At 57.7% G+C, this 13273-nt stretch overlaps 1 protein-coding gene across 2 annotated transcripts in view; it reads left to right on the top strand.

The window, feature by feature from the left end:
* The window catches only part of APBA2 (amyloid beta precursor protein binding family A member 2), a 106295-nt gene that overhangs the window by 84016 nt on the left and 9006 nt on the right, over positions 1-13273 (top strand). Inside the window, exons 5-8 of one of the 2 annotated variants that reach the window (XM_040968868.1) lie at positions 5146-5291; positions 6120-6155; positions 8702-8788; positions 11887-12072. In XM_040968868.1, coding sequence (XP_040824802.1) covers positions 5146-5291; positions 6120-6155; positions 8702-8788; positions 11887-12072 — 455 coding nt within the window. The remainder of the gene's footprint in view (positions 1-5145; positions 5292-6119; positions 6156-8701; positions 8789-11886; positions 12073-13273) is intronic. The other variant, XM_040968870.1, reaches the window with a different exon arrangement.

The following is a 13273-nucleotide window of genomic DNA, read 5'->3' as shown; positions in this document are numbered from 1 at the left end:
TCTCGTCTCTGTCTCCACTCTCTTTCCTGCTGGCCTCTGTCCAGCCATTATACTACCTAACTCCCCTGCTACTCACCAGGACATAAGGGATATGCTGCCTCTCGTCTTAGCATCCCACACGGTTCAGCCACTTGCTGGCTCCCACCTGCTGTCCCTGTACATGATGCCCCAGTGGTACCAGAACCTCCTTGTCACAAGGCCCAGTCTCCAAGGACTCCTTGAAGTTGGCGTCTGGGCACTCCTCCCTTTCCAAATACTGCTCCTCTGCTTGGCGCTGGGGCAGAGCTGGGCCTGGGGCCTCCTCCCACTGCTCTCCCTGCAACTTCCCCGCCACCCCCGCTCGTGACTCATCCCTGCCTGTGCCATGCTTGGCACCTGCCACAGTTCATTTCCCATCTGTTTCCCTGCCGGGGACTCCTGAGTCAGCGGCCTGCTGGGCTCCTTCTGCAGGGCGCCAAGGCCTCTGCAATAGAGCCTGCCCAGAACCCCTCAAGGTCAGCCCTTCTCTGGGGTGCCAGCTCTGCCCATCCAGTGACTCTGCACCCCTCCTCACCTCACGCTTTCAAGTGCGCCCCAGAGTGCCGCTGCCTGCCCCTACTCCAGGCCCACACCTGCAGCCTGCTCCCTGGCCTGGACTTCTGCCCTGCAGTAGCCTCTCCGCTCTTCCCTCTTCTTCCTCTCAGCTCTTCGCTGAGCTGAGCTGATTCTCATGGGCTGGGCTGCTGCCCTGGTGGCTACCGCATGCCCCATCCCCAGCTCCTCACTTCTGGCCGGTGCTGTCTCTGCAGCCTGGTCTTGGTCCTGCTGCTGGGCTGGTTGCAGAACAGGATCTTGGCCAAGTCACTTCAGTGGTCCTTTTTGATAAAATTGGGACAGTGAGGTCTGCCCTAGTGGGCTGTGAGCGGCTGGGAGGTGGTATCCCCGTGTCATATACAGGGCTGCTGTGTCTGGCCTGGGGCTTCATGCCAGGCCTCCTTTCTGTAGGTGCACACCTGTGCCCAGCCACTAAAGACCCCAGAGAGAAGCAGGCACAGTGGAAGCCCCGCTTACCACCCTTGTTCAGGGGCTGGAAGGCACAGCCCTTTGGGATGCCCCATGGCCTCCCTGTTTGGAGGGCTGACATGGAAGAACAGGGGGTCGGGCAAGGAAGGGCATAGTGCTACGTTCCTTAGCAGGCTGTGCACACATCACACATGCTTCTGTAAGGAAGAGAGACATTGTGTGAGGGAAAAGCCACTCCCTGGGGAGGCAGCCGTTTCTAGAACCTCTTCTGTTTATTCTTCTGTCACTCTGTCTCCCTCTGGTGGTCTTAGCTTAGAGCGCACCGCTCCTGCTGCTGCTCCCTGATTCAGGTTTACAGGTCGCGTTAGAGGCTGTGACAGCCATGTGTTTGGGGCAGGGTTGGTCAACCTTGACCCTTAGGTGAAGCCCATGGGGTTTCATGAAGCCTCCCTTCCCACACCCAGAATGTGAGTAAGCACCCTGGACAGCATTCTCGGGTGGCTGGGAGGCCCAATCATTTCTGCAGAGCAGTGTGGCACCATCTCTTGGCTAGTAATGATCAGTGCATCGGGTCCCTGCTATGTGCGTGGACCCATGCTCACTGGAGTGACAGGTGACTCATCCAAGGTGGGTATCCTGCAGTCCAAAGCCTTGGGGGTCAGGTGTAGCATGAACCTCAGGTGGGAAAGGATGCTTGGGCGGGGCAGGGGGCTTCCTTCCCCCACTGACCCTGACCCCTGTAGTCCCTGCCTGCTGCATGGATCCTGCCTGTGTGGGAGAAGGTTGTGTCTGCTCCACAGACAGAACCAAGGCACCCTAGTGGGAGGAAGAGGCCGAATGGACTGTGGCCTTGATGAACCTCAGGGGTCAGCAGAGGCCTTCTTACCCTTGGGGCCTGGGGTGTTGTCATAAGGTCGGGGCAGTCTCCTGCTGCCTTCCGCATGAGCACGTGGCATGGGCCCGGGCTGGCGAGAGGGGGTTGACCCTGCAGAGTCCAAATTAAATTTGTTTTTGCAATAGCTGGGAAGGGAGGGGGTCTGTTCTTATTGCTAGAGACCAGGTGTGTTCCCATCCCAAGTTACTCACAGGACAGAGGGAGGGAGAGAGAGAGACACAGAGAGAGAAATAAAGTGAGAATGTATCCTGTGAGTTCAATGAGGCACCGTCTCTGGGGTCAGAGGCCAAGGCACATGTGACTCAGGACGGGGGGAGGGCACTCCAAGACCCCCTTCCTCTTCCCTGCTAAAAACTTCAGCTCTGGGTGTTTTAAGCAGAGAAGTGTGTGCTGCTGTTTGCCTGTAGCTGGGATATGCCACAGCCTTGGCCATGTAGAAGCCACCAGCCGGGACGCGGCTGCCTTTGGGTCAGGGCCCTGCTGTGGCCGTGTCCAGTGGCCACAGGCACTGTGCCTGTGAGGGCCTTGGTCACTTTCCTGCAGCCAGTCACTATGGCTGGGGTGTGGTTGGGCTGGCATGCCCTGGGTACTGCCATCTGTCTCCAGGGTTGTGTGTAAATCCTGAAGGTGGTCAGTTCATGCCAGGCATTCCCTGTGCTAAACCCCCTGCAGAAAGAGAAGCTGGAAGGCTCTCCCTCCACTTTGCCAGGAGAGAAATGGAGGTCAAAACAGCAGGTGCTGCGCCAGGCCATCTGAAGCTGTTATTTGGCCCTCTGCCCCTGGAAAGCGACACATTCTTTCTGAAGGCCTGGTTGCCTTGGCAATTGTCACAGCCCCAGCAGGTGCATGGGCTCTGCGGGAAGGAGTGGGCCCCATGAGGAAGGCTGTGGGACGCCTTGACTCTGTGTGTGTATGTGCGTGCATGTATGTATATATGAGTGTACTGTGTATGTGTATGTATATGTGAAAGCATATGTGTGAGTTGCACACGTGTGTATGTGTGCACATGTGACTGCATGAGTTTGTATACACATGCATGTGTGTGTGTGCGTGTGTGCATAGAGGACACGGAGGAAGGGTTTGTGGAGGTTGAAGGGCTCGTGGTGAGGGTTGAGGCTGGGAGGGGCCCCCTCCTTGTTGGGCCAAGGCCCTGGTCAGTGTGCAGTGGCCACATCGTTCTCTCTGACTGAAGCCAGCACGGAGCTGTAGGCCAGCGTGGGTGGTCCAGGAAGAGTGCAACTGAGGCACGACTGGCACAGGGCCTGAGTTGTCCCTGAAGGAAAGGGGCCCCACTTTTCCACACTGACGCTCTAGAAACAAGCTCCACAAGGGACCTCCTTCCCTCCAGCTCCTACCAGGACCCCATCCCACCCACCTGCCTTTGCGTTCTGCAGCTGGGCATGTCCTTCTCCAGTCGGATGGCAGAGATAGGTTGGGTGGGAACTTGGGTCTCAGACAGGTATTGGGACTTGGCCGGAAGGCTGTGTACTTCACCGGATGCCTGTGGGCGGAAGCTCAGATGACATGCACTGCAGGCCACTTCCAGTGGACGACAGCCTGCTCCCTCCCTGGCCACTCATCCAGGCCCTTTCATCCAGATGGCAGTGTGGGTAGGAATTGGGAATGCAGGCATTGGTATAGTGCCTGCCCCGCTATGGCATTGACCTCCAAACAGGACTCCAGGCTGCAGGCTCACAGGGACTCGGGAGCAAGGGCAGAAGATCAGCCTTCTGGCGCTGCAGAACCCTCCTGTGCAAGTGGCTGATTCAGGGCTCAGCCTGGACTGGGGACCCCTAAACTTCTTACAATTCTGGGAGCCAGGGGTCAGCTCAGGATACCAGCATCGCCAGACGCTGAGAGCTGACTGTCTGTCCTGCCCATGGTGGAGAGAGGAAGGAGCTCCGTGGGCTTGCTTCGATGGTGTTACTAATCATGCCCACTGCTCCCTGATGCCCCCCAAAAGCCTTACTCTTAACATCATCATCTTCGAGGTTGGGATTCCAACATGCATGCTTTGGGGTGGGAGACACAGACCCCTGGACTGCTGTGGTTCTGTTGTCCCTATGGTTCTGTTTTCCCTGGAGCCCCCACGTCCAGGGTGATAGTGGTGCCAGAGGGAAATGGGCAGATACCAGACATGCTTGGCAGGCAGTGGAGACAGGACTTGTGGATAGGGTAGATGTGGGTTGTCTGTGTGGCTGGGAGTCCTGGGGGGCTCTGGGCTGTGCCTGGCCTGGTACAGAAGAAGGAGTGAGGGTTTGTCTTGTGCCAGGCAGGTTGGGATGGAGGCTCCTGTGGACCTGCCAGGGAAGCCAGCAGCAGGCTGCTGAGTGTGTGGGCTTGGGGAGGAGGTTGTGGCCATGAGGGTTGGGACATGCAGGTCCACTGGCCTTGTGACATTGTTATGGCTCCCAGGGCAGCCAGGACAAGAGCAGGAGCCCATTGCCAGAACCCCTGAAGCAGGAGGGCTGTGGAACAGGACAGGGCAGGTGGCATGTCCAGGCAGGACTGCAGGCAAACTCAGCAGGTGCCTGACCATGACCCCAATCTCTATGAGGAAATGTCTTTATCAGACACAACTGAGGCCGCTCATTTCCATGTTGGCTGAGGCCACACCAACACCTGCAGTGACCTCTGACCTTCACCAGAGGGGTTTGGGAGTCTCTCCACTCCAACTCACAGAAGTCAGACCTGAGAAAGTGGCTCAGCCACTCTCTGGCAGGCGCCCACAGTGTGAGCTCCACACTGTAGCAGCTGGATAGTGACTGTCATTGGGACAGTGCTGGGGGCACTCCTGCACAGCCAGGGGCTCTGCGCATGGGACAAGGGCTGTGTTGTCCACTGGGAGCCTGTGGTGTGGTTGGAGGTATGGGGGCTGCAGGAAAGCAGGAGCCCCAGGAGGGGCAGAGCCCAGTCCACTAAGCTCCAGGAGGCTGGTGGGCAGCATGGGGGGTGCTGCCTTTTTGGGGAAGCTGCACTTCTTGGGGCTGCAGTCATCCATCACCTTGGGGATAGAGATGCCTGGAGGCATCCTGTCCAGGGACCCCAGGGTCACCCTCCTGACACTGCTCATGCAGTTACTTGGCTGCATTGTTCATTTCGTGCCATTACCTTGCACCAGGCACTGTCAGGGTAACAAGGTGGAGTGGGCTTACCCCTCATCCCAGCCACTGTGTTCCTCAGGCCAGGTGAGGCCTTGGGGGAGAGCCATCCTCTTCTAGAAAGATGCTCACCCTGTGGCCCCTCAGTTCCAGGGCCCTGCGAGCCTGAAGACCTCATCGATGGGATCATCTTTGCTGCCAACTACCTGGGGTCAACGCAGCTGCTGTCCGAGAGGAACCCCTCCAAGAACATCAGGATGATGCAAGCACAGGAGGCTGTCAGCCGGGTCAAGGTAGGGAATGGCCCCCAGGGTGCCCTGGAGCACAGACAGGGCAGTAGTGACAAGCACAGGTGCACTGTCCAGCTCCAAATCTGCAGCATGGGCAGAGTGGGAGGGCCATGCTGCCCAGTGAAGTGCAGGCAGGCTGGAGCCTTGGCTGCGTACAGGAGCCCTGGGAAGGAACACCTCCCTCTCTCCCATCCCAAGCCCTCTAGAAGAGGCAGCTTTTAGAAACAACTGGAAGTGATCTTGGCTTCAACTGTGGGTTTAGAGCCTCTCATCCTGGTTGGATGGTTTGCACCTAAAGGAGGAAATAGCCCTGTGCGGCTTACATGCATGACCTCTGGATGAACCCCAACACCCTTGCAGCTCATGTGCACGTGACATTGTCTGAGACTTCTTAGGGTGATGAAGGCATGTCCTAAAAGTGGCACGGCCTCGAGGGAGGGGCGAGGGGGCTCTGCAGACACTGCCGGCCCAGAGTGATGAGCACCACACTGGCCTCTCCATTGTGTTCAGCACACCTCAGCCCACTTTGGCAGAGGCCCAGGGGCACCCCCAGGTCAGCCATGGAGGTCACTGGAGTGAGGGTCAATGCTGAACCCTGTTCACTGAAGCCATGCCCCAGACCCCAGGCTAACTGACTGCATCCCCCATCCCAGGTCCTGTCCTCAGTCCCAGCCTCCACAGACAGACAGTGGCCAGGCATTTGTGGTGGTCGTCCCTCTGTCCCTGGGGGCTTCTGTGGATACCAGGACTGAGTCTCAGGGAACAGCTGCCCACATGCCTTCCTGCTCTCGGCACCCAGCTGGCTTTTCTTTTCTCTTGCACGCTGCTCAGAGGATGCAGAAGGCTGCTAAGATCAAGAAGAAAGCGGTGCGTAGGACCATGCGGCCCTGGGATCTTGTGGGGTCTCCGCTGGTGTGGCGGGGCTGGCCCCAGGGCTGTGGGGGAGATCCACACAGCATTGTAAAGCAGTTTCCGCTCTCCTCTGGTTGGTAGAAAGCAGGCTTGGAGTGAGACCAAGGCCCTGTTCTTCCTGTAAGGATGCACTGGCAGCAGAGTGGAACTGTTGCTCTCTGGTAGTTTGGAGCATCCCGTGGACTAGCATGTGGCAGCTGCTGTGATATCCCTGTGTTATGTGGACTTGCTTTAGAGGAACATTAGGTGACAGTTCTGTGGCTGATGCAGCTGTTATCCAGGTCCCCTGGTCATTTAGACTCTGAAAGGTTCTGCTGCTGCCCCACGGAGCTGCGTCCGGCACACACAGGCTCCACAAGTGCGGCTAACCCTTAGTCCTCTGTCCACTTGGTTGTCCAGTCAGTGCTTGGCAGAACACATCAGACATGACCCGGCTGGTGCACCCTGCCCAGCCTGAAGCCATGGCATTTAAGGGGTGTGTCAGGACCCCTTGGGGTGTCCCTTCCCCCAGCAGTCAAACTCCCACCTGCTTGGGCCTTTTCTGCTCTGCCCAGTGGAATTCCTTGTCATCTCTGAGAAGTCCTCTGCCTCTGTCCATCACACTGCCCGCTGGCTGCCTCTGGGCAGCACAGAGCAGGCCCCAGTGGCTGTCTCAGTCAGCCTGTCATTGCTGCAGTGAACTACTTGAAGCTGTACAAGTCCTCATAGAAAAGAGGGTTGTTTGGGCTCATAGTTATGGAGGTTCAGTCCTTGGTCAAGGCATCCTTGGCGACAGAACCCAGAGAAGACACAGGGCGCTCAGGGCAAGAGATGGCAACTGCAGGTTCCTGGGTCCCTTATAAAGCTACTAGGCACAGCCACAGGGACCCCACCCCCACGTCCAGCCCATTTCCCTGAGAACCCTTGCTAACACTATTGCTGGAGCAGGTTTCCACCCTTCTGATGCCAGTACAATAAGACATTGGCAGCCAGCCTCTGAGTTTGGAGTAGGGGGATACATATGCAAACCCTGGTATTGGTAGTCTTGCAGTCGGGGTATGTGTCCCCCCAGAGAGAGGTGGCGCCTCCATGCTTGCAGCTCCCCATGAAGTGTAGGCAGAGGCACAGGAAGTCCTCCTGGGCTGTGTACAGCCTGCTCCCAGAATCTGCAGGTCCAACTGCCCTGTGGAGTCGCTGTCCCTGGAGGAGGTCCTCACAACCCGGGAGGACTGCGCCAAAGGTGACACGTGACTGAAGGTGGGTTGGATTTGCTCTGCCCTTTTTGGAGAAGAGCTGCTTCAGATCTCTGCCAAGGGCTTCTGTTCTGGACTGGAATTTACATGGAGTGAGGTCCCTAGAGTTGGTCCCAGGCTTGACCACTCATTTTGCAGGTGGCAAGGGCTTATTGCAGGGCTAGTACACCCCACCTGCTGGTCTGCCCCAAGCCCAGCGCATGTTCTTTGGCACAGCTGGCAAGGTTATGATGCTGGGTTAGCCTGGACCCCAGGGTGTGCCCAGAGACATGCTGGTGACTGCAGGATTGCAGCCAGGTCAAGGCTGCTCCATTTCCCTTCACATGCGTTAGAATAGTCAGCAGCTTGTGGTACACCAGAAGGCCCAAAGCCTCTTGCCCTGGTTGATGGATTTCATGCACTAAGTTATCTGTGTCATGGAGCCTCTGTGTTACTTGGCATTCTTGAACCAGCATCAGCAGGGAGGCCTTTGATTCCCAATCTTCTAGTGAGTCATTAAGTCACAGTTTCTGCCGTTTGGAAGTGGAAGATAAACCGCCATGGGCTTCTGGGTGACCGGGAAGAATTATTCACCCTGGGGAGAGGGAAGAGGAGGGGAAGAGGGAGGCCGATGGATCTTGCATCTCATCAGCGCTGTGCAGTAGTAATTAGGATTTTCACTGATGGAGAAACCAATTAAAGGCTGCGCTGGCTTGGGGTAAACCCTGAAGTTCACCCGGCTTCCAGAACAGTCCACGGGATCGCAGCTGGCTCACACGCATGCAGGTGGCAGGTCCGTTCACCTGGCAGCAGCCTATCTCAGCCAGCCTCAGGTCTCTGTTGGCCTGCCCTGGGGGGTTTGGGAAGCCTGGCCCAGGACGCTGGAGGGGGTAAGCTCGTGACTGCTTAAATTAGAAGGAGAGGCTGACATCTTAATCCGGCTTCTCTGGAAATGTCGTCTTCATTTCCTGGGGATGCTTGGACTCCCCAGTCGAGGCAGCAGCTTTAGCCTGCAGGGTGGGAGATAGCTTTCTCCGAGTTAGCCACAGCTAACCTGGCTTCTGGAGGGGGGCACCCCGTGGGACCCCAGGAGACAGGACACCCCGCCACAGCCCAGCATCCTGGAAGCATCCCATCCCCTGCTTTCTCTGTTTTTTGGAAACTGCTGCGGGCACTGTCCCTTGGGTTTAGGATGCCCAGAGTAGGGTGGGGGCTGCTCTTTGGCAGCTCTGTGTGTGCACGGCCGCGGGATAATTTGGATTTGTCACCGTGTTCACCGTCTTTTGTTAGAATTCCGAGGGTGACGCGCAGACGCTGACGGAAGTCGACCTGTTCATCTCCACCCAGAGGATCAAGGTTCTGAACGCCGACACACAGGTGAGCGTTGTGTATCGTGTGCAAACCCCACGCTGGAGTTCGCACCTTGGGGACCTGTGAGAACCCAGGGCAGGGAGCTGCAGGAGAGGGGATGGGTGTCCCCAAGCCATGCTCTCTCGCTGGGCACTGAGTGAGCTGTGGTTGCAGAGCCAATAATGTGAGTGACAAGAGGAGTAGGGTGGGGCTTGGCACAGCAGTGGAGACATTGTTGGGGTGCTAACATCACATCCACTTCCAATCCAGCTTCCTGCAGGACAAGACGGCAGGTCATGACTCTGGCACTTGGGTCTCTGCCACCTCTGTAGGAGACCTGGATTGAATTCTGGGCTCTGGGCTCTGGCCCAGCCCAGCTCAGCTTTAGCCACTACTGGCCATTCAGGGAGTAAACCAGTGAGTGGAATATCTCTCTGCCTTTTGAATAACTAAATCATTTAAAGCGAGGCTGGAAGAACGAAAGTCAGCAGATGTGACAGAATCATAGGTAGGACCAGATGGGAACAAAATGCAGGGAGTAGCTGGGTTCTAGAGCAACCTTCTGGAGCCCCTGAATGGCAAGTCTGGAAGCCCAGCAGGAGAGCTGACTGCTCTAGGGAGGAATCTGAAGGTTGTAGCCACCCACCCCTTCTTGTGGTTCAGCCCGCATCCCTGCATGGCACCTGTTGGTGGTAAGGAAGGCAGTGAAACCATGTCATCATGGGCTAGCCTTAAGAAGGGTTGGGGCTGCAGGTGGTGGCAGGCAGGGGTCAGAGCCAGGGGTCTGTCAGGGCTCCCAGTGTGAGGGGCGTGGCCTCAGGCAGACAGGAAAGGATCCCTCACCCTTGGCCTTGGTGACGATGGTCTGTGCTGGGTAGAGGCCTCTGTGTCTGTGGCTGGTGCCTGGGGGTCACTCCTGGCCCTGTACCCATGGGGCTTTGGTATCTGTGACTGCTCTGGCCCAAGGGCCCTGACCATGGTGGTCATCTCATCTCACCCCACGTGCCCCTCTAGGGCTGGCCTTCCTCTCCGAAGAGCTGCTCCACCTTGCCTGTTGGCCACCTCCTTCCTTTTGTCATGGCCTCCTGTGTCCTGTTCTCTTTGCGGAACCTGTGTATTGCCATCCATTGCCCTTGAGTTCAGATGGCCTCACAGTGGACCAGGCAGGACCTTCCAACTGGGTCCTGCCTGGGTGCAGCCCCTAGCCTGGGGTTTGTACACTGCCTTCTCTCCATGGGCAGTGGGACATTCTGAGTGTATAGGGGGCTTCTCTACTTTGGACCCGGAGGTTCTGAGTGTACATGGGCCTCTCTGCCTTGGACCCGGAGCTAGCTTTTATCTCCAGGAGCCAGGCTGGGTTTCCTGGGCAGTGAGACGTGGGAGTAGGATCCTGCGTGCCGGTGATGCTCATGTTCTCCCTGGCCCACCACTGCTGCCCGTGGGAAGCTGTGCCGGGAGCCCCTTCTCTCCTTCCTTCTTCTGGGGATCAGGGCAAGCAGCAGAGCGTCTTGAAGCTGCCAGACCTGTGCCATGGCCCACTCACAGGCTGCCCACCCCTGAGTGGGCAATCTTCCAGTGAGTCAGCTCCTGCCAGCTGAAGTGCCAGCTCCTGCCACTATGGGACTTCCCCTGCCTCTCCCCTGTGCAGGTCTGCACCCTGACTCCCCACCCCAGTACTCTCCAGGGACACACTTAGCCCATCAGAGACAACAATCAGTGGTCAGATTGGGGCTTTGTCCTCGGAGGTCTTGCTGACCAATGTCCTGGGTGACCTCCCACCCTCTTTTTTTCCCACCTGTATGGGGAGTCCCCAAGACCACCCCAGGTTCAGGACTCCTGGCCTCAGCATCTTGTCCTACTCACAGCTGAGTCACAGCAAGCAGAGCCAGTGAAGGTTTGAAAACGCCTCTGGGGCCAAGTCCAGGGGAGCCCCAGGCAGGCACACAGGAGCCCCTGGGCACCTAGTTATAACACAGTGTGGAGTTATCTTCTAGGAGGCTGGTCCCTCAGACAACCAGGGCCTGGCTGGTATCCAGATCTTAGGGGTGGAGCCTGTGACTTGCTCAGGGTGAGCCAGCCCACCAGTTAAAGCAGTAGGAACCCTCTTAAGGACTTGCCTTGCCAGGGGTCTTGCCCAGGCCAGCTGCCAGGCGTCTGCTGCAGCTGTTGCCCCTTTCTGCAGATGCCTCTGTGAGGTGGGAGCAAGGGCCACTGGTAGCTCAGGAGCTGGCTGCTGATGGTGCTGGTGGCTCCCTGACCTGCTAGCTGCAAGTGGAAGTGACCTGCTGAGGGAAGAGAGAAGGTGATGGCCAGGTTGGAGGGCAGCTTTTACCTGCAAGGAGGATGTCCCTGAGGTGCTGGAGAGCTGCCCTGCCTGTCCCCTCCGAGGTGTCTGTCCCTGGGGCTGGGATTGTGACCCAAAACCAAATTGGTCTCAGAGATGGACAGTGTGGTGCCCAGTGGACCCCAGGAAGTTTAAGGAAAGGTGTCCACATGTGGCAGGAGGGCCCCAGAGCTCTGTGTGCAGTCAGTTGTGGAGAGTGCACCTGCTGGGGCTGTGGGCACCTATGTGGATGAGAGCCAAGCAGCAGAGCTCAGTGCCTTGTGACCTTACCCAGAATACGTGACCTGCAGGCAAAGGGCTGACTCGGTGGGGAACCTCGGCTCTGGCGTCTCTGTTCTCTGGGCTCTCCCCAGGGCCTCACCATGCCATTAATAGCCAGCCAGGCCTTCCCCAAGTGCCGGCGGAGTCATCTGGGGTAGGAAGCCGGAGCTGGAGGCAGAGACTCTGACAGCACACCCCCCTGCCATCAGTCGCTCCAATAACTGGAGCTGTGGCTCTCAGTGGGAAAATTTGCACCCCCTCCCTGCTCCCAGGGGGACATGAGGCAGCAGCTGGAGATGTGCCGGGAGAGGGGGAGGTGCCATTGGCCCTGCGGTTGGTCGGTCAAGGCCAGGATGTGCCAGCGTCCTCCAGTGCACACAGCAGCCCCTGCCTAGCGGAGAACGATGGTGTCCCAGATGTCAGGCGTCAAGGTTGAGAAGCCGGGCGAGAGTGTCTGTTAATGACTTGTCTCCCAGAATGGCGGCTGACGTGGGCTTCTCCCCCTCCTCTCTCCCGGCAGGAAACCATGATGGACCACGCCTTGCGCACCATCTCCTACATCGCCGACATCGGCAACATCGTGGTGCTCATGGCCAGGCGCCGCATGCCCCGCTCGGCTTCCCAGGACTGCGTGGAGACCACCCCCGGGGCCCAGGAGGGGAAGAAGCAGTACAAGATGATCTGCCACGTGTTCGAGTCGGAGGACGTGAGTACTGGCACCCTGGAGGGCAGCGGGGCGCCCCAGGAGCCGTGCCCGCGGGGCCCCCGCAGGCTCGGTGTTCTCCCTCATGCTCTGGGTTTGCAGAGCGTGTGAACCTGACTTTGACTCCATGAACCAGGTTATTGGGAACGATTCGATAACAGAGCTGCAGTTAAGTCTATCAGGGGAGCTGTGTGTTTGAAGCAGCCCTTTTACAAAACCTGCTCCCTCCACCTGCCATGATAACAAAGCCCATCACTTGCTGCCTTCCCTGTATTGGAACCTGAACCATCGGGTGCCACGTCCTCTACAGCAGAGGCTGACCTCTGGCGTTACACCCCATAGCAAGTTAAAGCATCCTGAAGTTTCAAATCCCAAGGACCTATTAAGAGACCATGCAGCCCTTGACTCCTTCCTTCAATGGGATGAGAGGTTTTTTATGCAGCTGGAGGGGACGAACGCTGGTCTCTGAGCAGACCCCCTGCAGGCTGCTCCTCAGCTTGGGGACAGGGGTGGCTGCTGCAGAGCCATTTTTGTCACAATTGCTGGAGTAGTTTTACCACGTGACATGTTTTACTGCTTTGAGAAGCAGAGTGCCCATCCACTGGTTTCCTCCTCAAAGGCCTGCCAGGACTAGCCCGGATTGGGCTGAGGTTGGGAGCCAGCAGCCCCACCCAGGGCTGTCACGTGGCAGGTGACAGGCACAGGACTATGCAGGTCCTCACAGCTGCTTCCCCAGGAGTGCACCCATAGGAGCCTGGAGTGCCTGAGCTGGGGCTCGCCTACCCCCAGGCTCCCTGACAAGGGATATGAGCATCTTCAAGCCACATGCCACCTTTGGTTTGGAATGGTCAAGACCACGCCTTCTCTGTGCGCCTGGCCCCTGGTGAGGAATATTAGCTTAGTGCAAGCTTTGCATGCTGGCAGCGTGGGCCAACGTGGCTAGCAAATTGCTGTCCTCTTTGGGGCCAGCAGGCAAGTCAGGGAAAGGTCCCAATAGTTCCTTGACCTTGAAATGCAGTCTGGGCATGCTTGAACTTGTCATCAACTTAAAGTCGCAGCAGGTACATGTCAGCAAGGATGCCTGACCATGGAGCTGCTGAGGGCATACAGACCTGGCCCAGGGGAGGACAGGCTGCCCAATGGGCCATGTAGGACAAGGAGCAGGCAGATGAGGGGTGGGCAGTCAGCTAATGGGAAAGTCACC

The sequence above is a fragment of the Ochotona curzoniae genome, unplaced genomic scaffold (assembly GCF_017591425.1).
Source record: "Ochotona curzoniae isolate NIBS_2020 unplaced genomic scaffold, NIBS_Ocur_1.0 scaffold_4701, whole genome shotgun sequence".
NCBI classification, from domain to species: domain Eukaryota; kingdom Metazoa; phylum Chordata; class Mammalia; order Lagomorpha; family Ochotonidae; genus Ochotona; species Ochotona curzoniae.
The sequence above is the reverse complement of the archived record's forward strand: the minus strand, read 5'-3'. Positions and strand labels throughout refer to the sequence as shown.